The sequence below is a fragment of the Falco peregrinus genome, chromosome 7 (assembly GCF_023634155.1).
Source record: "Falco peregrinus isolate bFalPer1 chromosome 7, bFalPer1.pri, whole genome shotgun sequence".
Classification (NCBI taxonomy): Eukaryota; Metazoa; Chordata; class Aves; order Falconiformes; family Falconidae; genus Falco; species Falco peregrinus.
Window position 1 is genome coordinate 29,848,698 of NC_073727.1, and position 27,364 is coordinate 29,876,061.

Consider the following 27,364-nt stretch of genomic DNA (forward strand, 5'->3'; position numbering starts at 1 on the left):
CAGGTCCATTAGGGTGGATTATTTCTAATCTCTCTGTTCTGGCATGCCAGGAACAATGATGTATGGCTGTCAATTGGTTCACACTGGAGCTGCATGTTCTAGCTAAAACTAATCAACATATTTTGATTCCTTAAATGTTTACCATTAAACATAACAAGTCTAGTATCAGTCAGAAAACTCAGCTGATTCCACACAAAGCCAGCCTGCAACATTATGAGCACATGCAAATACTGTTCAATTAAGTTTAAGAAGTTTATTATGATACTTGAAAAAAAAGATTAATCGCACTCTCCATATGAAAAGGAGCAAAAATGAAAAAAGTTTCATGAGCTATCACTCATCATGTACTTGGTACTTACAGAACAAAATACCATTTTTCTCAAGGTCTTAGTATATATAAAAGCTGACCCATAAACACGGTTTTGTTTTGTTTTATTTTTTTAAAAAAATTGCCCTTCAGGAATAATGGTGCCATTGCATTCTTAGGATGATTGAGAGGAATGTCTGCTGAGTACTGACTGCTCAGGTAAGAAAGCAGTGTCAGTTCAAGTCCTAAGCTCCATGCAAGATGAACAAGTTACAGCTCCAGGCACTTGAAAACTGTCAGGTATTGCAAATGCCAAAACATAAAATAGACAATAAATGGCGATTATTTCCTAAAGCTAAGTCTAAAAATTGATGAGTATGACCTCAGTTTGGTTAAGCTTCCATATTGTGTTTCTCTCACTGTAAAACATGTTAACAACCATCCCAACAGGCAGTATGCCATCAGCTAGCTATGATCATTAGCTCTTCTTTTTGTTTAATGTTAAATCAATAACTAGTGTGCCCAGCATTGGACAAAATTTGTTTTTAAAGAATATCACAAAAACTAGGAAACATAGACTGTCTTACCTCTGCTACACGTTTACTTACCCTTCTTTGCAAAGAGCAACTCTGTACAGGTTCAGGCATAGACTATCTCGCACAAGCCAGTAAAGAAAACCATAGGTGAAATCCAAAGTTAAACCAAACACCTAAGAAAAAAAAAAGTCAAAAGTCCAAATAGCAATTTGAACACACCTTCACTTCTGAGGTAAAAGCTCTTAGGCATAACTGTTGTCTAGATAGCAACATGAGTAGCTCTTTCTTGGCAAAAATAACACTACTATCATGAATATTTATTTTAACACAAAAAGAGATAGCACTAGAAAATCATCAAGTCCTTGGTGGACACCTATTTATAGCAGCTGATGATTTTCTAGATAGCACTTTATGAGCACCTGTCACAGTGTTTATCCCTGGAGTATCTGCGCACTTCAGATATGATGGCAACAGTGTATCAAGTGATTAGTGGAACTACCTATCAAAATTCCCAAAACACCTCCGGTATTTTAACATTCTTAGTCTAAAACAGGTGGTGGATACCCAGTCTGAAAGTCAGAAACACCTTCTGAAAGAAGTACTTCAGACCTTTCATCTTTGTTTTCTAGCTTTGATTTTATGAATGCAATATTTAATGAGTTGCGTTACTTATGGAAAATACATGTAAAAATTTTATTGATGTATCTGGTTAAACAGGAAATTCAAGCATTTATATTTTGGTAAATTATTTATTTTTCAATAAAGAGTTGGGGGGTGGGAGGAATGAAACAATCTTGCTGTTCATTACTTCAATATTTCATCCTCATTTAAGCTAGGTGCAAGATTTTTTGTTTGTTTTTTTTAATAGGACCTAATATTCGAAACAGAGCTTTCTTGCTTTTGCAGTAAACAACAGATTCAATACCATATGCAACAATAATAGAATTCAGACTTCTAATAATCTGTTCTGTGAATAACAAAGAATTTGCTTCTACGAATTAGTCTGCTAAATGTTATCAAGTTCAACCTATGTCATGTCATTAGCACAGCCTGCAAGTTGTTAGGGGCCTCTCTGAACGTTTTCCAGCAGCTCTCAAACTTCTTGTCCAAACACTAGTTGTAGCTATTCTTTTGTAAGCTTAATTTTCCATTATGGATGTAAGTGGAGCAGTCCTTTTTTTTTTTTTTTTTCCCCAACTCTTCATTAATAAACCGCAGAAGATGATGACAGGAAAGCAAATGCCATATCACTTAAGTTGTCTGTTGGTCCTTATGTAATCACATTCTTGACATATTTCTGTTGACATTGTATGTCAGAAAATCAAGGTTTGAGTGATTGCTCCTGTAGGTTTTCCTGTTAAAAATATCACACAGTATGTATGTGCCTGAGTGCACATTTAGTCAACCATGTTATATTTTATCCCATTTACCTATTCTCCCTCCCTTGCATAACACCAAACTACACCTTCCTGAATCTACCTTGCTTTTTTAAATGTTTGGATTTTCTTTTCTTGCCCTGCTTTTTTTTCTGGCACTATTATATTTTCCCCATAGGTGTACCCATTTTCTTTCTCCTGATCCCTCTATCCCCATTAATAAAAGGCAAAGAAATAGTTTTACTGTTCATCTTCACGAGTTAAACAGCAATTTAACACCTTCCTTCTGTTATGCTTCAAAAACAGACAAACTTTACATTTCATGGGAGGTATTAGTCTCTGGACGTGATATGTAGTTGTGATCGTGCAATGTAACTCAGCATCATAAGATGCAACATAAATTTAGCTACTTGAGATACCCCTTGACTAGAAATAATAAGAGACCACACCTAGAGGGTCCTAGCCCCTCCTGAATGTAACACACTTTGCTGCTCCCCTACAAATTACATTTGTCCCAGGTATATTGAAGAAGTGTACTTACTAAGTGCATTGGAAATTCTATGCCATATCCTAAACTAGAATAAACCAGAGTAGCTGTGGCAAAATCAATCAAGCTATGCCAATATACACCAGCTAAGCTAAACAGCTGATTGGAAAATAAAATAACTGTCATAAAAGGGTTTAGCTCCTGCCAAAGAAATTAGACTATCAAAGCTCTCCCTTCAGATTTGTTTCATATTTGAAAACTGACGTCTCCATAGTAGTCTCTTCCTATCACTCAGGTTTCAAGCTAAAAGGAGATACAGCCATATACTGCTGAAGATACTGTACTGACCAGCTGAACAGCAATTCTTTGTTAGAAAACCAACTAGTAAATACCAGTAAGAACAGTCATGTAGAGAACATGCTCTGACTGTTGGATAACAGCAATTAACTATTACATCTGTGTTTTAATATTGAAGTAAGAGGTATTCAGGATTGTGCAAGGAAGATACATATTAGTACTTGTGCAAACATGTATTTTCATGTTTATATGTGACAATAATGACCAGTTTGATAACTCCACCATTAAAAAATGTCATACTGCTCTTTTTTTTCTGATGGGTTTATTTTGGTTTTTATATTAATAAACAAACACCTATCAGCTATAACTGGTCACTTCTCAATCTAGACATTTTTACTTGGCTTTTTTCCTGTATGCATCATGGCAGAAGGCTGAGTTCAGGAAGTCAGCACATAGTTTAGGGGCTGCAGAGAAGCAGGAGAGGAGATGATTGTTTGTAGGAGGTGTGAATAAGTGGATGGCTGAAGGCTGGTATCACTGACATAAAGAAAGGTGCAGAAAAAAAATGACAGGAGCAGACAGGCAGTCTTATTGCTGCCAAGGTTCCTGAAAACAAGAACAAGAAGTTTGAGGTTAGCATGAGGTCATTGAGAGAAACAGGTAGTGAATAAAAAGAGAAGGGCAAGGAAGGTGACACTTGCTGCTTAGAGTAAACTGCAAATTGTCAGTCCTTTGCAACTGGTCACTCAGAAGATATGTGGCAAGTTAAGTGTGCTGTTGAGCTTGGACAGCATAGATCTTCCCTTGAAGACAGTCCACACTCGCCAGCTTCCACAGAGAGGTGTGAGGCTAGTACTGGAAGATACAATGACCCTTTCCAGGACAGACATTTCTCCCTACAAGTGACAAAAATTTTTCAGTACTTCTGTACTTAGCTTTAGAGTTTCCCTCTCCTTCCCAAACCCTCATGAACACCCTAATACATCCACCCTAATACAGCTAAAACAACAACCTCCCATCTCTTTCCCCCCTCCCCATACTGTCCACTAGCTTTACTCACTCTTGCAAGAAGTCCCCTTTCTTTCTCCCCTGAGGAGCTGCTCTGCTCTGCAGCAGCCTCTTCACAACCCTATGGAGCTCCCCAGCAGTACAGAGCAAAGAAAGAGGGGCCAAGCTGAGGCCAGGCCTGCATCTGACTCAGACAAGGGAGAAAGAGAAGACGGGGAAGGGAAGGGGCAAACTGGCAATGGAAAGCCTCGAAGATCCCCAAAGCACAGGACTTGCTATTCCTGCCACCACACAAGGGACAGGATCAGGCAGGATGGGGATTGTCAGTGGCAGATCTGGTACCCTCACCTGTACTGCAGCAGCCACAGCAGCAAGCTGTGGCGGGTAGTGGCAGGGGCCAGCTGTGCTGAGCACAAATATCGCACCAGCTGCTGCCCCCCCCCTCTCAGCAGCATAGGCAAAGCCTGTCTCTGTAGCAGCAATCTTTGCAGCCTGAAGTGCAGCTCCGGTCTCCCTGGCAAATATCTAGTCCCAAAACTGGCCCTCTGAGGACCCACAAGCTGGGGAACATCACAAAGGAGGCAGGATGCTATAGAGCTCTGGCTCCATGTTGTGATGGGAAAGCCAAAACTGACCATTAGATTTAAGTCATTTGGGAAAAGCAAGTGCCTTTCACATATGGAAAGGAGCAGCATTGCAACCATAAGGACATCTTTAACATCATATTTTGTTGCAAGGGTCTGACTTTAGAAATGACAAGCCAAAGTTTTGGTACAGCTATTACATGGTTTAATTCTTACCCTGTTCTCAAAATGATTTAACAATATTGCAAGAAAGGCATGTTATTCTTCTGGTCACAACATGTTGATTTTGACAGCCATGAACACTGACTATTAAAAGACTGAACTTCCAGAACACTCTCCTCCCCAAAAAAAAATTAAAAAAATATAAATAAAAAAAATAAAAATAAAAAAAATCAGTCACCTGTTTACCAGAAAACTGTAGCTGCTCTTGTAACATAAGATACTCCTCTCCATTCAGTCTTGTGCTCTCCACTGAATACACTGTGGCCCAGTACAAATAGCCATTTATGGAATCCACTACTAGATCCTTCACTAGGAACACAACATGAGCCACAACATCCATATGGCCTCCCAGCAGTGATTTTCTGTAGATCTAGGGACAAAAGAATTGCTTTTAGCATTACACCTAAATCATCAGCCATGATCAATTAAGTACATGTAAGTGACATTTCCACAGCCATTTATCAGAAGCTTATGCAAGTCTCAGGCTTTGAAACCTTTTGCGTTCGAAGTATAAGGATGAATAACGAGGCAAAATTATTAGTTAATATTTGCCAGAAAGTAACAAAAGAAAAAACTGAAATATCTCTTCCCCTTGGCTTTCCCAGCTTTGGCAGCCTTCTGTCTGACAGAGTTTCTCACCCACTTCATATTCACTATTCACAAGTGTAAATGAGGGTGCAAGGCAGTGTGAAATCTGGCCTCCTAGCTCCAGTTTTTAAAACAGCTTCTGATTTTGCACTTACAAGAAATGGAAGGCATAATTTGACAGCACTGCATAAATTAGCACTGCAGTTTTGAAGTCAGATACCTTTTAAATAATTCACATGTCAGTGTTCCTGATATGAGAGTGTGCAAAGTGCAACTGTAATTATTTTTTTACCTGCAGTGATCTGCAAAATATAACAATACAGAGGCCAATCTTGAAAATCTCTGTGTAAACAAATCATGTCAAATTTGATTAAAATAAATTCCATCTACTTCTTAGTTGAGATCAGCTTGGCAGCCTCCATTTTCACTATCTTCACTTATTTTTACAGTGTTGAATCCAACAAAACTGTTGATAGCATGTTTGATTTGTCTGTTTTGCACCTGGAGTTCAGTATCCTGCATTAGTGAGTATTAGTGAACATCTTACCCCAAACCTTTGTATAACTCTGAAAATCACTCCAGGGAAGAAAGGCCTCATTGTTCTACACTACAATAGCAAAGGTCCAAATTCATCTCAAGTTGGAAGTAGTAAGGATTATCTTCCCAAATACTGTTTTACAGTCTTTCTTTTTTACTTTAGGAACTTTTTTTTCCTTTTAAGAAGTGCAACTATACCTACCGTATTTGCTTTGCCGGCCCAGTACAAGCATTGACCCAACCAATCAAAGGCCAACATCCTTGCATTTCTGACATCAGATATGTAAGTATTCTCAGTGGTACCCTCTTGTTTGTTCAATGACCAGGTCTGAACTTCCCCCATGGAATTAATCCAATAAAGAGTGTCATTATACCAGTCGAGGTCTTGATGAAAAAAGGGAAGATATTAAGCATTTCAAAAATGTGTAAATAAAAACCCATTTTTTTAAAGAATAAAAAGTAGCCAGACATTTCAGTTATTTAAAAATCAATACAAATGAAGTTAGGCTCAGTTAACATGAAAATAGGGATTTCCTTATAGGAATACAATGTACATACGTAGTACGTTTATAGCCCTGATAATTGCAAATGTATGACATATATGGGGATGCTGAAGGCAGAACTATTTTAGAGAGTTGATTTTAGCTCTCCTGTAACTGTAGTGATGTCAGTAAGGTTTCACTAAGGATTAGTTTGGTCCATACAGTAGAAGAAAGGATGGACACAAAGGCTAGGCTCAGTGAAGCTGCTTCACTGTACTGCACCGCATTCAAGTCTCGACTGCTGCAATGAAAGCTCTTGTCTTTCAGTACTGTTGAAATTTATGGAGAGCTAATCAATGCCGACAAGTCTGTAGCAGTAACATGCAACTTGTTTAGTATTTACCTGAAATATTTCTTATATGGGGATAAAGGAGTTCTCCTGGCCCGTAGCTATCCAACCGCTGCTTCCAGAGCCCTTCAGCCCCCACCGCCAACATATACGGTTCTTCTTCAGCTGATAAAGAAAACTGCAGTTGTGCACACCAACAAGAAACTAATGTATAATATTTGTATTTCAATAGCAGGGGTTCCCATTTCTCTAAAGTTACAGAAGTTCAGTTAAAGCTGACCCTGCCCTAAGGAATTATGGGCAAAGAAAAGCATGAGATTATCATAATCTGAGAAACTCAGAGATTCAGGTCATGTTTAAATCCAGAACAGTAAGGCGGTTTGGAACCCTATTAGATGCTTTAAAACCACTACAGGTTTGGACCTGGCCCTACTAAAGTCAGGCAAAAGTCACCCCTAACCTCAAGTTCCAGTCCAGTGCCCTAAACTGAAAGCTGTTTTCCCCTCAAACATAGGTTATTATGGGTGAACTAGGTTTCAGAAAACATTCCAAAGATCTACAGATCTCAGACATCATGCACACATCCATTTCCCCTGTTACCTATGCTCAAACCTAGCCTTCTCAGCTTTTAGTGAGCCTGCACTTTCTCATAAATCATCATTAACCCTCAAGGCACTCCCCAAACCACTTCATCATAGAAAGTGCTTTACAGAGCACAGGAGAGGAATAACACCTCTCATACCTGTTCATTTGATAGTGTATCAAATAGTGTGGTTAATAGTGTATTTGCATTAGAAAAATGTATACAAGTAGTATTAATACAGAATATACAGTACGATTATTGTAGTTGGAGAATCCTACTATAACTAAAAGCAAATTTACTTATCCTGTATTCTTTAATGTTTCTAAGACTATCCTTTTTGTGCTCCTCATTTTTCAGTCTTTGCCCAAAGCCTGGGTCTCACCAGATTGAAAGCTGGATGCATAACTCATTCTTCATTTCTCCTGGGTGACAATGCAACTCTCACCTTCTTCTAAAGTTTTGCCTCTAAATGACTCCGACCATGGCCCTTCACCACCAGGAGACACAGCTCTGACTGACACTTCATATTTTGTGAAGCTGGCTAGCTCCTTCACAGTAAGCCTAGTGTCACTAATGTTTGAAACAATCCATTCCTCCTCAGACGGATGCTGAGATGACACTTTCACATCATAGGTCCAGCTGTGCCAAGCAGATAGACCTGTGAGATGCAAACAATCATGTTATTACAGAGTAGGTGGCTCTAACAGATGATACACATTCTTTGAGAAAACTGTATGTTGGAGACTCATTTCAAAAATGCCAGTATCAGGGGAATTGGGAAAGGGATAAATTGAAAATTTACACTCGCCAGCTCTGTGACCAACCAAGAGCAGTGGTTCAATCCCCCATAAAGAATGAAGTTGGAAGAACCAAAATTTTCCCCAGCTACGTAATTTTCTTATGTTCAAAGACACATGCACAGAGGATGAAGACCATAGCACAGCCACTGATCAAAAGTCATTACATCTCTGGCATGCATTTTCTGTGTGCTATCAGCAACCAACATTACTGTTACTTCAGACCATACTTAAGATGGATCCTTGCTTAAAGCCCCTTGCAAATGACAAATGAGTTACCAACATAAATTTGTATAAATGTAATCAGACAAGCTATTTTACTGGCAAATCTTGAGTTAAATTTTTCAGACTGAGGTAATTCCACATCTTCCAACAGGATCTGCTACTGAAATCACCAAAGCCCAACATCAGGAAAGGGGAAACCAGGAAGTTATTTCTCTAGAAAGAAAAACAGTGGACTTTCAGGAAGAAACAGCTGAACTTACTGGTTCCAATAGTGTGTTCAGGTGGTCTCCAGCTGATCACAGCTTGGTCCAATCCAAATAGCACCATGACAAGCCGAGGAGGAGTTGGTATAGGAAAAGGCTGAGTTGATGTCCCATAGAAAAGCAAGTTGCCAAAGCCAAAGTACTCTGGATATTTCAAATTGCAATCCACAACATACTCATTGAAGCTAGACATCCCCATTGTAGAGACCTCCTCATGGAAAACTGCGCAGCCATCTGTGACAGTAAATGTGTTATCCTCATAAACAAAGCTCTCCATGTTGTTAAGTGGTATATGTGATCGCAGCGTGTGAAATTCTGAACCATCAAGAAAACCTGACACAAAGGCCTGTTCTGTTTTGTTGAAGAAAATAAGTCTCTTAGATTGGAAGTTGATCATGAAGTCTTTCAGACCACTTGATGTCACTACTGGTGAAGCTGTGGAGGCAGTGCCAGGAAAGAGTGGAAGGTTTGCTCTGTATATGCCATCTTCCAGGAGACAGAAAATATAGCTGGCCATGGAGCAAAATAGACCCAAATAACTACAGTGCAAGAACTCTGTAGATGAGTCACACATATTTTAACAGCTCAGAGATGTTCCTGCCTTTATGCAGACAATAGGAAAATGCTTTTGGCACTATTAATATACATCCTGGGAGAATTAAGCACATCACTTTTTACCTTCTGGGGATTTGGCTGGCAGACTATTGGAGAATATTCTTCTGTAATACCTCAAGTGCTAAGCATGGACATTTAAAATGCATAGAGCTTCATATTCATAAAAGCACTGAATGTCTGAATACCAAATTTCTGCATTGGAAATACTTTATCTCCTCTGCTAACACCCTAGGGAAGAAAATGCTAAAAACAACACTACATGGCATCACTCCTGTTCCAATTGTTTTGTAGTTTATTATTTGTTGCCAAGCACTTTTGTTTTGGTAAGGCAAGTTTGAAACAGGAGCCTACAGATGACCAATGAAGTAAAGAAAATTAGAGAGGCACTTTATAGCACCTTTGACACCAAGTGCTTAAAGGAGGACACTTACCCATTATAGGGATCAGCTATAACCTTCCTAGGGGATGCCACATAAAGAGGAGTGACATCTTCAGCTGCAGTGCAGTTCTCTAAATGGCAGACATATATCTAGGTAATGAGAAGAAAAACTGGTGATGCATTTATAGGGTGTTTGCTAATGAGAAAACAATCTGACCTGAGATTCCTTCAACCAGACAATGAAATACCTCTCTCACAATCCTAGGTCCTTCTGGGCTCCTGAGTTGTCAGTCACCCAAGTATAACACTTGTGCACAAGTATGAATGCAACAAATGCATCCATGACAGCATGAAAGATCTGTCTGTCAGACATCCTCCTCTTAACTTACTAACTCTAAGCTAGAGAGAAAAGCCCAATTTGGGAAATATAGGCAAGCTGTACTTCAAAACAATCTGGCAAGGAAGGGGAAAGAGGGAAAAGGATGTGCTTTTCTGATCCTGTGAGCAATACCTTGGGACTTCTCTAATCTGCAATGGATTCAGAAATCCATGCCATCAGTCTGTTCACCTACAGCTCATTTGTATCTTTTTATAACTACTCCTTTTCCTGCTCCCTGTTCCCTGAGCAGTAACCGAAAAATCAGACATGGCAAGAAGATTGCAGGGAAAAAAATATTAAATCTCCCACTAACCATTCAAGGCAACTTTCTAGTCCTTTATGCACCGGAGGACTACAAAGGTACATGCAAAGTCTGATCATTAGTGTAACTGATGTTGCCATCTCCATTTTTACTTCAAGTTGAAACAGTTGTAATCTGAGCTGTTATCACTGGTATGAAACACTTTCCCTCTTGAACATCTTTTGTCAATTAAGAAAAGCGTTATAATGTCAGATAATAAAGTTATCTGACCACCTTCCTGAGGGAGAATAGGAACTGAACAGGCTAGATGGAGAATCAAGTAACAGAAAGTTGCTTATATCGGGTATGAGGTGAGTATGAAGTCATTCTTAAAAACAAAGCAGTTAAAACCAAAGGTTTTTATGTCCTAAGGAGAAAAATAAGACAAGAAGCCACAGTTCCATATAGCCTGTTTGCTTTAAATATGTTCTCATATTCAAGCCTTTCTTCTTTTTTAAAGCTCTGAAATATGTGAATATTATTAAAGTTAAAAATTTTTTTTCTATAATTATATTTTGTGTATACATATCTATATATAAAACAGATTTTCTCATGTAAAATAAATCACAGTAATAGTTCAAATGAAATAAGAGATTAATTGAGCTCTGGAGCACTACCTTTTCTTTCATGACAAAGTATATCCTCTGGTAAAGCCAGTCTACTGAGATGGACGTAATATTCCCCCAGCCAGAGTAAAAGAGCATTAGGTCAGATACATCAGACATATTTGCAGCTCCTTTCACCCAGATGGAATTCCCCTCAGAAAAATAGATAACTTGCTGATAAACATTCACAGAAATTCCTACAAAGATAGGTACACAGATAATACAAGAAAAGTGTCAATTTTTCAGTTGTTTTTTCTATTTGCCTTAAAAGTAAGTATTTTTCAGTCTGCAACCCAACATCACTGGAGAAAAGTTAACTGGTTTCTCGCCTCTGCTTCTAGTCTTCTTTCACATAATAAGGAAACTTTCCCATTTGCTATGTAAGTGGCATTATTATAGACAACTGCCCTTCAGAAAGGTGATCAGACAGAATGAGAATATGCAACATGTGAACCAACTGACACTGATTGCCCCTCTCTGCGGCAAAGAGATGCAGCTGGCATCTCCTCACAAAGCAGCATTCACTCTAGAATTCAAGCTAGACATTATCTGTGCCACCCCTATATTATCAAAGGGTATTTAGTTAGGGGCAACATTTGTTCTCTGGCATCTTTGTGGCTCTGTGAACTTCTGTAGAGAAACTCAGATTTCCACACTGTCTTGAAGGACCAAACACAGCACCAATGTAGGTAAGAAACATTAGAGTGGCAAGTAATTTCAGATAACATCATTGTCTAGGGACTTGGGCTACTAAATGGCTTGTTGTAGAGCTCTGTGCCCCAGAGTAGCTAACACACTAGCATACTCTTCAGCCAGTAACTTTCGACACTTGGTATTATTCAATTCTCCAGTCTGAACCTCTTCCCCATATTCATGTTGAGAAAATACAGTCATTAATAATAGGGAAACATCTGCTTTGGCTTCATCTTACCTCAGTTTAGATACCTACTATGTAAAACTCCAGCTCTGAAGTAGCTGCCTAGATTCAGTGAAGAAAATGTTGCACTGGGGAGTGCAACATCTCTTCTCAGTGCCTGTCGTTTCACATAGGTCATATCATGTCCTGAAAGTTCCTATTTCTCCGCATTGATGATAAAGGGAGGCTAGATACTGACTCAAGCTAGGTGAGGTGCATTCTGTCCTTGGTGAACACAGAGGTCTAAGCCGTACTTGAGAGAATGAGAGCCCAATCTGATTTTACCTGTAATGTTGTGTTGTATAATACCATTTTGCAGGCACTGGGCAGCTTCAAGGAAATATTCTGTGTATCTCTTCCTTAAAGACTGGTTTCTGGACAGAAGAAGCCATGTTGCTTTTTCCTTAACTAACAAACAGAGAAATTCAGAATTAACATAGATGACTGCAGCACAGAGAACATTACTAACTCAGATACATCATTAATAGACATGCATATACACATGCACACACATGTACATGTATGAATGTATTTTTACACTATCAATGACAGACTAAAAAGTAAATTCTTTGATTGTTGAGAGTGGACGGAGTTATTTGCCATTACAATGCCTTCTGACTCCTCAGCCAGGGTGAGAATGCACCACATGAATTCCACAGCATTTCCTGTAACAGCAGTGAGTCCCTGCTGAGGGGGTAAGCTGGAGTAAATGAGGCCCTAGGGATTCCTAAGGAAATGAAGGCACTAAGGCATCCATGTGACTCCCAGATCCAGCAGAAGCGGTATATTTAACCCCTCTGGGCCTCTTTGAAAAGCCCAGTCAAAGTAGAATATTGTCCCACAGAACTGGGGAAGAGCAAGGCAAGTAAGTTTATTTCATTTATTTCATCATGCTGATCGATGACTTTTTCAAGGAACAAGTAGTTTTCACAGATAAAGATGACAATGGGATAATATGATCTGCTTCAAAGTTGATAAATTTAATCCTTTTTTCTAATAAAGTCACAGATTTTGAAGTCAAGAAGGAGCGCTTTGATCACATAAATGATTGTGTGATTCCGTGATTCTATAAGTTCACTTTGTGCTTATACAGGCCTGAGTAACTTACATTGAAGCCTCTGCAGTAAATCCATACCTTCTGTCTGGGCTATGCATAGATCTGGGAAAGACAGCTAGTCTTGCTTTCAAAAATCTAGCACATCTCCTGCTAAACTGATTCACATGTAGTTACTGTCATTTTAAAAAGTGTTGCATTATTTCAAGCCTGAATTTGGCTAATTTCAGTTTCCAAGCAATCCTCTCCTTCCCCCCTGCCCCCCCCCCCCCCCCCCCCCCCCCAAGTTTAAACAGCTGTCTGCTGTCAGATGTCATTTCCTCATATGGGTATCACAAGACTGATCAAATGCTGTCTTCAATAATTCCTGGATAATCTGCATAGATTGAGCTGCATGTATTTCTCACATGATGCACACACCACAAGTCATTTCGGTGATGATGTCTCCAGGGCACAGTACAAGTACAATACATTTTCTTGCAACCCAGCCCAGAGACCAGATTCTTCTCCTGACTCTTCCGGGGGCTCAGATCTACACAGCTCAGTACCTGGTGCAGTAACACCATTTCTGAATGTGATACATGAGGAAGGTTTGCTCCTGTTCATGTTAGCACAGACAGAAAGCACATACCACTGCAATTTAAGGGGAATAAACTGAGGTTTTACATGGTGACTAATAAGGGGAGATGGGATCATTCCCCACCCCAGAAAGGTTTTTTTTGTGGGGGTTAAAGTTGTTTGTTTGTTTTCTGCCTTAAATTGATTGGTTGATAATTGCCTTGACTTAATGAACACAGTCAGATGTACCAGTCTGGACATTTCACAAATGGTTCAAATGTTCACGGCTCAGGAACAGCCAACCCTAGAGCAAAACCTCTGTGGAGCCTCCAGACAAGAACGTATCAGTGTGTCTGAGCTATTAGAGAAAAAAGGAAGTCATAAAAAGAACCAAAGCAGTTTTAAGTTCAATTTCTCTAATAAATAGCAGAAGACTGGCAATTCAGAGACAGACTTAAAGTGTTTGCTAGAGTTGGAGAGTTTCCAGGTGTTGACAACTGATTTCTTCAGGAGGAGGACAGCATCTTTTGTTTTCCTTTCTGAAGATACATTTTGATAACATTGGTTTCATTCTCACTTGTGCTCTATTTCAACATGTACATTTCTCTGGCAATTAATTACTATTTCTGCAATTCTTTGAGTGATACCTATAATGGATCATTGCTTTAATTATTAATTAATTAATACAGTAAAATAAATACAGCCATGAAAGAGCAACAAAAATTGATATGATTTCACATATTTGACATGAGATAACTGAGGATGTTTTAAGAAGTATTTCACATTAAGTATTTAATATTATTAGAATAAATAGATTTGTTTGTCAGCTGTTAAAGTCTCATTTAGAAAATGGAAGCATCTCCTCCCAGTCACTGCCTCGGACCACTGAGGAGTTTTTCATCTATAACACAACTCAGACCAAATTTGTTTGGGTCTACCAGCATCTCAGGTTATTACCACGTGGTGTAGCTTGATAATGTCCACAACTAAAAAACAGGACTCTCTCTGATATGCTATTGACTCCTCAGTGAACAACTCCTTGTCATGCGGTGTTTATAGTCTAAATATTATTCTCTTCTGCCAGGTACATGGCAGCCCAGCAAATGTGACTTTGTCCCCAGGAACAGACAGTGATAAGGACACTGCTACTCTTGTACCTTTGGATTCTGAGATTGTGATGTTGGCTTCGGCAGGGGGTCCAGCACCAACCTCATTTACCGCCACAATCCTGAACCTACAGTAAACCAAAGAAACAGGTTTTGGTTTGCAGGTTTCCTTTGAAAGATTGCCTGAGTAACATTTTATCAAGTAGGGCAGCTGCCAAAAAAGTGACTTTCAGAAAATGGCTATTTAAATATAATGCTCTGGGAAATTTATGAACCAACCCGAACCCAAATTCCCCAAAGGTGGGACAACAACAGAATCTTCTAAATTAAAATGCAGAATGGGGTTTCAGATTCAGAAGAGCAACTCAATTTAATTTCAAAGGAAGATCAGTATTTACCAGTGCAAGCAGAATGCAGGCCTTTGTGTTTAATAAAAATGAAGGAATTTTTACAGATGCTTAAAGGACTAGGGAGGACTGCTCTATCATTCCCTGAATGTACTGAAAACATGCCACACAAGCTTAAAAAATGAAAAATGGCAGCTAAGAAAATGCAGCCTACGGGCCCTGTATCAAATTGCTTTTCCTTCCTCCCCATTTGACTTCCACATAAGCAGCCAACTCATCTGGAATAACTCCATTATTTCAAGGAAGGTACTCTTGCTTTTGGCAAAAACATAAACAAACTGTGTAATTGTGCAGAAGTGGTGTTTAGGCATACCCGGTACCATCTGGGAAAGAAGCACTAAAGCACATTTCACCATGTTAATTATCTCTTCCTTTCATACCTGTAAGTGTTGTTTGGGAAAGTGGAGTAGAACTGAAAGCTATGCCCTCTTGATGCTCTCAACAGTTCATGATTCTCACTGGTCAGGAGCAAGTTATATCCAATAATCAATCCATTTGGAAAAAGTGGTGGAGACCAACTAACTTCAACAGTGTTTGGACTTGAACTCTGAATATCTTTAATGACAGGAGCTGTTGCAGGAGCTGCAAGAGACAGAAATAACTGACTATATATAACATCAATACTGTAAAACAAAAACATCTGACTCTGTATATAACATCAATAGTTTTTCTTTTTTTTAGGTTTCATACCTGTAATTCATTTATACTAATAAATACGATTAAGGACAGCATAAAATTTCAGCAATGTTCAACTTTTTTTAGTGTCCTGAAAAATGTATTTCAGTCGAAAAATTAATGTGCATAATTATGCATAAAAATATCCAGTGTGCCCTCACAATTTTGACCATGTACTTTTCTGTGCACGTTTTTAAAACTAAAAGCAGGAAGCAGCCCTAAATCTTCTAGTTCATACAAAAAAAGCCTGTAGTATTTCAGTTTGGCCTCCTGCAGCTACCTAACAGACAATGTAAACATCATTCTGGAGATTAAGCACCAGTGTTTTCTGTGAAAAGAACAAGGAAACCTACATGTTTCTAATACAGTCCTGAAAGATGCAATTAATAGTGCAGTTCATTACCTCCAAAAGCATGTGTCCGGTAACTGGAACTAGATGGAGAATGGAGCTGCAGTTGAGATGTAATGATCCAAACTACTCGAAACACATATTCTGTGAAGGCTTGAAGGTCTTTGACAGTATATGAAGTTTCAGATACTACCTAGATTAATGCACAGGCACAATAATTTTTTTTTCCTCCATCTGCAGCTACTGTTTAGGATGTTATCAGGGAAAAAGAGGTCTCATACAACAACAAATCTATTTCAGGATACAAAAATGCAGCATCCTAAGTTTAAATAAAAGGAAATTCTGGGTGCTGTTTTCAGCATAGACTTTTATTTGCCATCCTTTTAGAACTTTTTCTCTTCCGTTTTCTTCAGAATACACTACCAAATCTAAACAACGAGCAGATTAATAGAAGGATGGATGCAATATAAAAGTAAATTTGAAGAATAAGGTAAAAAGCCTAAAATAATAGCATATTATGGGCAACGTATTTTAAACTGTTGATACATATAATACAGGTTTAATATCCAAAGGCTCCTAGTTACCCTTAATATTTACTGTCTGAAGCCATTGTTCCCCATTATTTCACAAGAACTTCCTGCCTAGCAAATTATCTTTACCTTTGTGACATCAACTTGCCAAGCTCTGTAATTTGATCTAATAGAAATGATGGCAAGATAACAAGTGTATAGTTGACGCAAAAGAACGTAATATAAGAATAACCATACTGAGTCAGAACAAAGGTCCATCTAGCCAAGTATTGCATCTTTGACCAGAAGTAAAAAAATTTCTCTAGGAAAGGTATAAAAAAAAGCTGACAGTGATATTGCTCCCAAATACTGTCTTGGCATTTTATAAGCATGGCTCAACAAGAAACAATGGCAATATTTATATTTAGTAGAACTCAATTTTTCTTCCATTAATTTGTCCAGTCACTTTTCAAATGCCATTTAGTAAATTTAGCAATTTTAGCAATTTTAATATTTAGGAGTTTAAATTTAGTAATTTAACATCCACACGTGCCAGGAAGCAGCTAAACATAACTACACATTCTGTGATGAAATGCTTTCATTTGCTAGTTTTGAACCTGCTACCTGATAGTTTCCATCAAGGTCCCTAGCTCCTGTGTTGGAGGCACTAGGGAAGAATTGTCCACTTCTCAGCTTCTCCATGCTACTTATGATTTTGCAAACCTCTTTCATGGGCTTAACATATTATCCAATGTTTTTTCTAAAATAAAATCAAAAGCAGAGAAAAACCTATTTCCTTTCAAAGTATAAGGAAGTGTCCTTCTTTACCTCTGTGTACCTCCAGTCTCCAGGGAGATGATTGAACTTCCACTGGATAATATAGTTCACCCCAGAGATGTTAGCTGGCTTCCACCCTAATGTGACACTGTGGCTTCCAATGGTAGAGGCAAATGGCGCGCTAGGTTTGTTCAAGAAGTCTGAGGGGAAAGACAATACACCAGTAAGAAAACCTTTTCATGGCAATCTCTGGGCCTTGAGGGTAAAAGCCTATTACCCCCACACAACTGAAAGCTGTGAAGCCAATAAAACCATAGAAAAGAATGTATTGAAAACATTGCTGAATAAATCACATGACATTTTAAAGACAGTTTGATAAGTAAGCCTGAACTGGGCCAAGTTCAATGCAAGCAAATGTGACTACAACATTGCACTTGTATAAATGCACTTTTAATTAAATTACATACAAAAAAGGTACTTAGTAAAATTTTGATTAAATTAATTAGAAACCTAAAGAAGGTTATGGGAGACTTCTGAAGAGATTTTCAAGGGGCCTATTTCAATAGCACTGTATTGGCCCAATTGTTCCCACATAAGTTGCGAGAGCTTTTGGCAATGATTTCAAGATAGCAGACAGGTCAAGGATGAGTGCTTGACAAAGTATCATCTTAAACAGTTGAGACTGGATTCAAAAAGTCTCATGTCCATGAAAGGGAGGGGAAAAAATGTTTTACTATAAGATAGAGTTAACTTCGTTGTACTTGTTAAAAGAAAAAAGCAAAATGGTAATTTTCTGACCAGACATTTTTAGTTTTTGAAAGAAATCCAGATAATAGAACTAGACCATAATCTTAAAACTCAATTTATCAGTTTTTGAATTGGACAAGACTCTATTCAGACTTACTCTGTGCTTCAACTCCATATGCATCCTCTGCACGGCTACAACCAAACTTACAGGAAACTGTCTGTGTAGGGTACAGAACTCACTGGTTAGTTTTGTGTAAAGGCAAACTTCCTCCTAGAATTATGCAGACACATTTTAAATACGTACAAATGCTGTGGACATTTTGAATAAAACAAACTCTGTGGAAATCATTACATTCATTCCAAAAAACAGTAGTACCAAAACCTCACACCAAAGAGCTTCCTGAGAGCCCTTCCATCAATTCACTGGGCACTGAATAAGGTTTTCCTCCTTACACACTGTCCCTTTGTGGAAAGCACAAATATGGGGCTACATTGAAGCTAGAAATAGACTTCAGTGACAACCATGGAGTTAGGAAGTAATGGTTTTTAACTCGCTAATGATATGCTCCATATGTTGGATTTCACCCTTTCCTGCTTCATGTATTCATTCATGTATCCTATGAATGAGGCACATTCTTACAAAGGTACTTCCAGTGAATTTTCAAAATAGTTGAAATTAGTAATTTATAAAAGCAGCAATGCCTAATCAACAGTTCCTTGTCAGTAGTTACTTCTAGTACAGTCGTGTCTACAAGGTGTAAATATAACAAATACCCCAGAGCAGTGGGTACCTCACAGTCACATCCTGAGAATAGAAAATCCAGTTTAGATAGGGAACATAGATAAAGTGTTACCCTGCTTTATAGGTAGATAACTTAAGAAGAGGTAGTAACATTTTCCAGGTGGATTTCAGTAGCATAAAAATTACATGCAAGACTGAGTCTCCTGGAAAGCCATAACTTTTGAGAAGTGATGGTTTGAGCTTTTCTAGACAGGCATTTTATTTGGGCTCGTTGTATTTTGCCAGTTCACTCAGCCTATAAAAACTTGAAGTTTGCTTCATACAGCAGCCACCTTTCAAATGAGTAACCTTTAGATCATTCAGAAGCAATTCATTATGTTAAGTGAGCAAATGTTTTTAATTGCTCTTCCTGTGATTCTAGGATATATACTTCTGGCACCCTATGGAAACTAATAAGGCATGTTATTGCAGACAACACAGTTGCAGCTGAGACGGATTTAAAAACTTGCTTAGCAGTGTATTTCTATATACATTATCTCACATCTAGGCATTCAGTGCCAAGTGCAAGTACTTGAAAAGTTTTCCCAATGTTTTCTTATTCAGAGAAATAAAATACTCCCAAGTGAATTACCATGACTGTTAGCAGGCAAAGATCCAGATATTAGCAGATGACAGTTATCAACTGTACACTGGAGCTTTCATTTACAACCAAGATTTGTTTAGTTTGTAGGGGATAGTGTCCCCTGATTACGTGCTGATTCATAGTGCCTTCTGCTTCATTTAACACAGACATTTCTGACCATTTGTTTTTTCTCATGTTATTCTTCTTCTGATCTTTGTCTGAACCATAAATCCAATTTTTGCTTGAGGTAAGAGGATTACTAAAGCTCCTAGCCTTAGAAATTTTGAGGGAAATTTGCCATCTGCTGTGCCTGAAAACAAGAAATCCTCACATATTCTCCACTGATCAGAACTGCCCTTGTATGAGCCAGATTCTGCTGCCCTTTCTTGTGAATATTCCCACTGAATTTAGTGGCACTCCCCTGTTCCTAGGTGAGAGGTAGAATCTAACAGGAGCAATACTGCTAGATTTTGGTCCCAAGGTGTAGCCACATGACACAGCTGAGCCAATGCCAAAGGAAATGACACACTCATACTCCGCTCCTTTCCCCTGCAGACTGCAATGACCTGATCCTCTGCATGCAGTGACCTGGTGCTCGCCTGACCATGTGGGGAATCAAGTCAGCCGGCTGATCCAGTAGAAAGATAATCCTGCAAAAGCCCTTGCAGAGTTAGTGAATTTAACTGGCATATTGTGTGGCCAGACAAGCAAAAAAAAAACCCACCAAAAAACCCAAAACACTACAATAACAAAAAAAAAAACCCCAAAACCTACACTAATTCTGTGTTTCTACAAAAATAAGTTGGTTATTTCTTGGACTGTTCCTACACTCCAAAACCTACTTACCATATTTGTATGCCTTTTACATGGTCACAATTTTGCAGATTTAAAAGCATTAAAAAAATCAGTCTATTCAGTTGAATTTCCAGTTCACCAATGAATTTGCATTCTACTCAGGATTCCCTCCAACTCCTCTATCACCTGCTTGAAGTGTGTTGCTGCCATCTGGGTATAACTTCCATACTGAGGTCTCAGCAGTCCCAAACACAATCCCGCAATTGTCTTATCCCCATCCCATCCTACACTCTATGTTCATGCTAAAAGAGCCCCAGAAAGACACAGTCTTTTTAGCTGCACTCTGTTGCCTCTGTCACTGTAAATACCAGTCCACCTGCAGCACAGACCAGGCACTCCCCATTTGAGATCTTTTTCTAAAGGGCAACACATTGCCCCTTACTGAATTGCATTTTACCTCATTCAGTCTCTACCCAGCCAAGAGTGTGTTTTGCCTTCTAGCTCCCACTCCTTTTTTCCACTTCTCACCGAACTGATGTCATACCAGCTTTAATAAGCATTCTCTCTGGATCATCTTTGATGGCATTAATGAAAAACTGGATAGAACAAGACTCCTGTAGGAGCCTAGAACATAGTTTAAATAGGTCTGTTCTGTGTTCCATACTGGTGTGATTAGTCTGCTTTCTTTAAAGCAATATTCTTTGTTACACAGCAGGTTTAAATCCAAACACATCTTTAGCCACCATGCCAGAAAGAAAGGATTCAGGTACTTAACTCATTCTTTAGCTTTAGGAAGCACAAAACAATTACACCTGTATTGATAAGTTTGTGTATCTACATTGTATTTCTTAGCACTATGTGGACATAATAACCGCTGAAATCACATTTTTTTTTATTGCTCTGATAGCACTTAACTTACCTCACATGCTCTAGTGTATGTCTTGTTCTGCCAAGAAGAAAATTAATAAAATATGGGATTAGCATAACTAGAGTCACAGAGTGTTTCAAACAGATAATATCAAGTAATTAGAAGTTTCTTACAGTGAAAGTACACTACAAAACCTTATCACCGGCAAATAATGAAAAAAGGCAAACCCACACTTGATAAACCAGAAAGTCAACATTAAAAATGATGCCAAGGTTAAATGAGCTTCAGGTGTTCAAGAGGTCCAGAAAAAAGAGCAGTTTAAAACTGTAATGGCAGTTGTCCCAGACCAGTGCCAATACTCATCCATCTGGTTTAGTAAAAGCAAGAAATCTACCTAGTAAAGACCATGTGCTTCATTTACATCTGCATACAGCTCTGAGACAGACTCCAGTAAATTCCTGAAAAGCTCTAGTTCTCACATTTTGAAAAAATGAGTGAATGGTTGAGCTTAATGAACTGTAAAATGTCCTCACATTTTGACAAACATAATGAAAGCTTTTGATGTTACAGATAACTCCCATAGCAAGAACTAATATCTTCCCAAAAGAGAATTTATAAATGCAATGAAAGAAAATAAGGATATTACATCTTTTCATAGAAACACTGCTTTGGTTAGGTTTCCCACATCTGCCATTGGATAAGGTACTTGGTGGACTGGAGACAAGTGCAGCAGAGCCAAGGCTAAGGCAATACTCACACATTTCAGTGGGCAACTGATTTGCACTGTGGCATTCCAGAACTGACATCCGTTCATGCACTGCAAAGACAGATGGTAGCTTTAAAAAGGACTTTGAAAGCACTTTTTTAAAGAGAAGGAATACTCCAATTCTGAGGGTGAAGAAAACAGTTCAATTTCCAGCTACACTAAAACATTCTGCATGACCAAGTCACTTAGCTCCTTCTCACCCTGGTTCCTTAGCAATAAAATAGGCATTTGCAGCACTCAAACTCTGTAACAAAAATATTAAACATACCAAAGATCATAGGTACCCATATACTACAGTAAGTTATGTTATGTAATGCCCTCCTTAATGTAAAATCAAATACAAAGCAAAAGAAAAATAATTCTTTGAGATTGGTTTGTACAAAACAGTAGATGTTCAACTACCTTTTCAGCTCTAGTAAAGACATTGACACCCCTGCATGTACTGAGAGCACCAAAAGGACTGCAGGACACCTAAGCAGATTGTGACTATCAATCACCTGGGGAGAGTGCTCAGCTTTACATAGGCCTTGGGAAAGGGCTGATGCATAGCTTCAGGGGCAGAAGGAGACCTGGTTAAGACAGTTCTTGTTCAGTCTTCCTCTGGGAACAAGTCACCCAGCCAGCCATGATGTGCGTGGCCAGTGCTCCCGCTCTCTGAACTTTATTTTACCACTTGCTCTCCGTGGAATAGTAACAGAATGCAGTATACAGCTCAGCCAAGCACCGTGGAAAGCCATTCAACACAAGGCCCCTGCCCTCCAACAGTGGCTTTAAAACCATGAGTTTTCAAAGATGTAGTAAATATTATGTGGGTTGGATTTGATGTTCAACCTTTCTTGCTTATTCGGTCCCATCCACTTTTTAGTGGTCATGTACAGTTTTCTTTTTAAAAGGAAACTGGAAGGAAACAACTCTGGAAGAAGGAGACTCTGATATCAAATATTGCAAAGCCTCATAAAAAAAAACAATAAGACTTGATAACACTGAACAAAGATACACAGTAACCTAATAGCTGAGTCAACCTTGCTATGTATTTTCATGACACACAGCCATTTATGGTCCCAGCCTCATAAATGACCCAGCCTTGTTAAACACCAGGTGCTGAGAGGCTGCTTCCCACTAGCCTCTGTGAAAAATATTAATGACTGAATTCTCCACTACTCTTCAAAGAATATGTATAACCACCAGCTTGAATTGTATTCGAAACCTGCACTACAAGAACATCAGCTAAAGTTCTCACAAGAATGCTCCTATGGAAAGCTCATGTTGAGCTAAAGACACCACCCACCCCCATAATAGACACAATCATTTGAAGTCCTACAGAACTCTAAATTTTCAACAATTGTCATGTTGTTTTCTCCCATCAAATCACTGAGAAAACAAAATAAACTACTTAACTGTACAAAGGTAGCTGAATAAAACAATCTTAATGATTTGTATTTTGGAGGGAACACTAGTTTTGAATCATTTTCTCGAAAACTTATGATTTGTAGATCACAAATGTGAACATGACTGAAAGCAGAGATCCAAAGCCTTTACACATTTTCTTTAAACAAAAAAGATAGTTCTGTCTTTAATAATTCAAGCCAAGTCTAAGCACACAACCTACTGACTTATACCAGACAGGCAACTGTGCATATTTACATGGAGTCTTTGATAATATGATCATTGTACCCATTTTATTCAAATAGCAGTAACATAAAATGTCAGTAATCAATAAAGTAAACCATTACTTACTGCTCCAGTGATGTCACTAACATTACAAAGGCTAGTAATTCCAACTTCTCCTTCCTATAAGAGAAATACATACAATTTTACAAAAAGTCAATTAATTGATTAAAATATATTAAAACATTTGTTTCTTGCAAAACACATTTTCTTCAACTAATGATTCCTTATTTGAAGAAATTTATTGTTGACACACCAGTAGCTCCTCACTTGAGACTAATTTCAGAGTACTGTCAAACAAAAACATTGACAGAATCAGTTGGCATTAATTAAATTATCTCAGGTAGGAATTTGGCTCTCATCTCCTGATTCTGGTTCACTGAGACAATAACAAATACTTCATAATACGTTGGGTGTTAATTGCAAAGCCAGGTGGCTTTGACCTCTTGGGAGCAGAAAGACCTTCCTTCAAGCTAAATGCCTTTCGTCTGGTCTCCTTTTGAAGGGGTTTTATGCAGCCATATGGTGACTGCTCTTCCTCTCCTGCTTTAAAGTACTCTTGAGCTAAGGTGCCTGTTTTTTCACATCATTCAAAGTGTGCAAAACCAGTCACCACCTGTGAAGTGCAAATGATTTGAGGATGTATCTAACAGCCTTGGAGAAGCTGAATGTTAGGTCCTAAGTTTTGTCCAGCAAACAGGTAAGAGCACCCTTAATAAAACAACTCTCAGGAAGAAATTTTCAGCACGCTGGGCACACCACGACAATAGTGAGAATCAAAGGTGTCACAAAACAAATGTGAACACAATAAGTAGACCGGAGGCAAAAAATAAGATTTACAGCTCTCAGGCTCCAAGATTATGTTTTTCTCATCTGAATTCCTTACATAATATGTTCACTGAACATGAATGCCATTTACCTGTCTTTCAAAGCTGAAAGGAAGAGCAACTTATTTCTTATTCTGAAATAATTTAGGCTTAAATTAAAGGATCCCCATTAAACTTATAATTGCATAATAGGCTTCCATCAGAGAAGGCAATTAACTCTTTCACTGGTGCAAGAGTTAAGAGTTAGTTTTAAAGGAACTGACAGACAAATGTATGAAATAAAATGGAGCTGGTGACAGTCCTCTGCAGTAGGTTTCCATAGTTGGTTAGCCCCAAGGTACAAAATGTCCTTTTTACAGAGCAAAGGTACATGGTCTTCTAAACAACATCAACATTTCAGGCAAATAGAAACAAGGATGTAACTCCTTAAAGTCTCATGAAGAATTACTGTTTGGATTTGAGAGGTTCTGCTTATCTTTGTTGTGCATCAGTAGAAGGAAAAATAATAACCATAAAAAAAACCCCATAAGATTAAGGATCCAACCACCATCTTTAATACTTAAATAAATATCCACAATTTAAAGCATAAGCGACTTCAAAAAGAAGCTGAAACTAGTTCAGGATAATTGTGCAAGCCACACATTCCCAGCCAATTTCTTGTGAATTTACAGTTTTCCTAGATCTATATAAGAAAAGTCATAGACTAGACAGAAACTGATAAGTAAAGTGAATAAACTGAAAGAAGAAAGGTTTCTCTCCTCCACCCTTCAGGGTCTTCAGTGTTTATAGTAATTTCAGGAGGTGTTGGAACATAAGTATATAAAGAAAGTATGAAACGAACACCCATGCAATCTGGTTAATGGGATTTCTTCCTTACCAGTATATTTATACCTTACCAGCACTATTAAACACCAGTCAGGCAGGCTGGCAGCAGTCTTGTGGCTTTTTTTTTTTAAAAAAAAAATTGGTTGGAAACCAAAGTCCTAAGGTACTAACAGACTGACTCCTGTTCTTACCTCTGCTGTAAAGAGTGGTTCCAAAGAATGTTTATCAATATGGTGATAGGTGCTTTATATATATAAATATAGGTTATTTTTATAAATAAAATATATATATATTTATTTATATATATAAATTGGTTTCACCAATTCAAATGTTAAACATTAGTTCTCAAACTCTGCTTTTACTCAGATACATTTTTAAAAATAATTTTGAAAAAGCTGATTCGTAATAGAAAATTCTTACAGTGCTAACAACCATCTATGTTTCAAAATATTAAGTACAGTTTTTCAAAACTTACCAGGTTACTTGTACATAAGTTTTGACAATCTTTTGAGAAAGTACAGTACACTGCAGAAATCCATACACAGCAAAAAGCAGCAAGTATGTTCAGCAGGGGATCCCACAGGCAAGTGTTCCTCATAACTTAAGCAATTTCATCTGTCAGACTGATTCTTTCCTTGACTTGGCCATACAAACTCCTTTTAGTCTAGATGACGGAGACACAACTGAAATTTGTGCATTTCAGCTTGTTAAATATTTTTAAAATCCTTGCTTACTCTCCATTCCTTCAACAACTTTTCAGCTTCCTGGAGCATTTGTCTCGAAATTGCACAACATCCATTTCATAGTTTCTTATTAAACCACTGAAACAAAAGAGTTGACCAATGAAAGTCAGCGTATCTCCTTACATAAATATCATTAACGTAAAATGGAAACTAAGTGTAATGCTTTTAATCAGGTGCTCCAAGCAACGCGGAAACAGGGAAAGAGTGAGAGAAAACTGTTCTAATCCTCATTTCTACTATGATAATGTATTTCTAAATATTTTCAAGTGGATACCACTAAGAAAATTTGTTTGTGATGATGAATAAGCTTGTTAGAACACTACAGTTCATATCAGTCAATAAAAAAATGTTAATTAATTCTCTACTTTAATGACTGTTTCGAAATGTTCCATTTCAACATCAAAATACTACTCACAACAGACCCGTCTGGCTTCTGGTGCAACATAGACACAAACTACCCAGAGCCATGCCAGGGGCTCTCTGCATGACTGGTCACAATTGTATTAGTAAGTTTGCACCCATATCGTGGAAAAAAATTGAAGCTGATGCATAAATCATGTACCTGATTTAGAAAGAGATGAAGAGTCCTACATAAGGAGACTCACATTGAAGAGGTCAGTGGGAATTCAAGTTTAAGTAACATCCAGCTCCCCATCTGTGGCACATCTCTGTTGTACTGGCAGAGCTATTCACAGCATCATTCTGTGAACCGCAGTAGGAAATCGATCCAGCTTACCATATATATGTAGATATAAACAAATGCTATGTCATTTTTGTGCATGTGTATTATGCATTATAAATAAAATGTGTTATTTTATAAATAACATAGCATTTTGATGATCAGCTTAAGCTGACACATCCTGTCATTGCTGCTTAAAGAGGGGACCTGCTTTTCTACCACACCTTCCCAAGCCCTACTCACTCGCCAAGCAAACATTCCTGCAGTCGTGCAGTAAACCAGGCTGAGAATCTGGTTAACACTAACCCAGCAACAACAGAAGTGAACTGGTTAGCATTAACCTGATGCTGTTTTCTCTGTTTCAGGCTGCAGCACAGCCCCCTGTGCTGCTGTTCCCATGCATGGCAGGTAAAAGGAGCTAAAAGCACCATTGCAGGAGGAAAGGATAAGTTAAGCTGGCGAGAGACATGGATATTGCCAAGCATGTGGCTCGAAGGTGGTCAGAGAAAGGAAAGGCTTCCTTTTCTTCCACTTGTCCTGGGAAGCATTTGGGGGGTTCTTTGTGCATTATCTCACCCTCCTCATCACTACTCAAAGGAACTCCTAGATGAGAGTAAGACTCATCTAAGGTAAGCTTAGCTTTCAGCTACACAGGTGAGAGGGAGTTACTGCCCCATTTGCTTGACACTTCTTCACTCCAGAAGTCCTTACTCCAGCCTACCAGCAAAGCTGCTCAAGAGGGAACTCCTTAGCTCCAGCCAAAATACGCCAGTTTATTCTGACTACTTAAATAGTAGCTCTTTGCTAATCC

General features: G+C 38.4%; 1 protein-coding gene across 1 annotated transcript in view; it reads right to left on the minus strand.

Moving 5' to 3' along the window:
- ROS1 (ROS proto-oncogene 1, receptor tyrosine kinase) overlaps positions 1 to 25,729 on the minus strand; it is a 71,659-nt gene extending 45,930 nt beyond the window's left edge. Inside the window, exons 1-18 of the mRNA XM_055810730.1 lie at positions 25,607 to 25,729; positions 23,549 to 23,602; positions 21,803 to 21,862; positions 21,097 to 21,123; positions 18,176 to 18,236; positions 17,323 to 17,471; positions 16,040 to 16,178; positions 15,342 to 15,543; positions 14,606 to 14,682; positions 12,122 to 12,244; positions 10,933 to 11,117; positions 9,688 to 9,785; positions 8,639 to 9,150; positions 7,802 to 8,014; positions 6,828 to 6,938; positions 6,145 to 6,326; positions 4,996 to 5,187; positions 916 to 1,016 (exon numbers count right to left, since the gene is read on the minus strand). Of these exons, the coding sequence (XP_055666705.1) occupies positions 916 to 1,016; positions 4,996 to 5,187; positions 6,145 to 6,326; positions 6,828 to 6,938; positions 7,802 to 8,014; positions 8,639 to 9,150; positions 9,688 to 9,785; positions 10,933 to 11,117; positions 12,122 to 12,244; positions 14,606 to 14,682; positions 15,342 to 15,543; positions 16,040 to 16,178; positions 17,323 to 17,471; positions 18,176 to 18,236; positions 21,097 to 21,123; positions 21,803 to 21,862; positions 23,549 to 23,602; positions 25,607 to 25,729 (2,609 nt within the window). The remainder of the gene's footprint in view (positions 1 to 915; positions 1,017 to 4,995; positions 5,188 to 6,144; positions 6,327 to 6,827; positions 6,939 to 7,801; positions 8,015 to 8,638; positions 9,151 to 9,687; positions 9,786 to 10,932; positions 11,118 to 12,121; positions 12,245 to 14,605; positions 14,683 to 15,341; positions 15,544 to 16,039; positions 16,179 to 17,322; positions 17,472 to 18,175; positions 18,237 to 21,096; positions 21,124 to 21,802; positions 21,863 to 23,548; positions 23,603 to 25,606) is intronic.
- Positions 25,730 to 27,364: the final 1,635 nt, after the last annotated feature.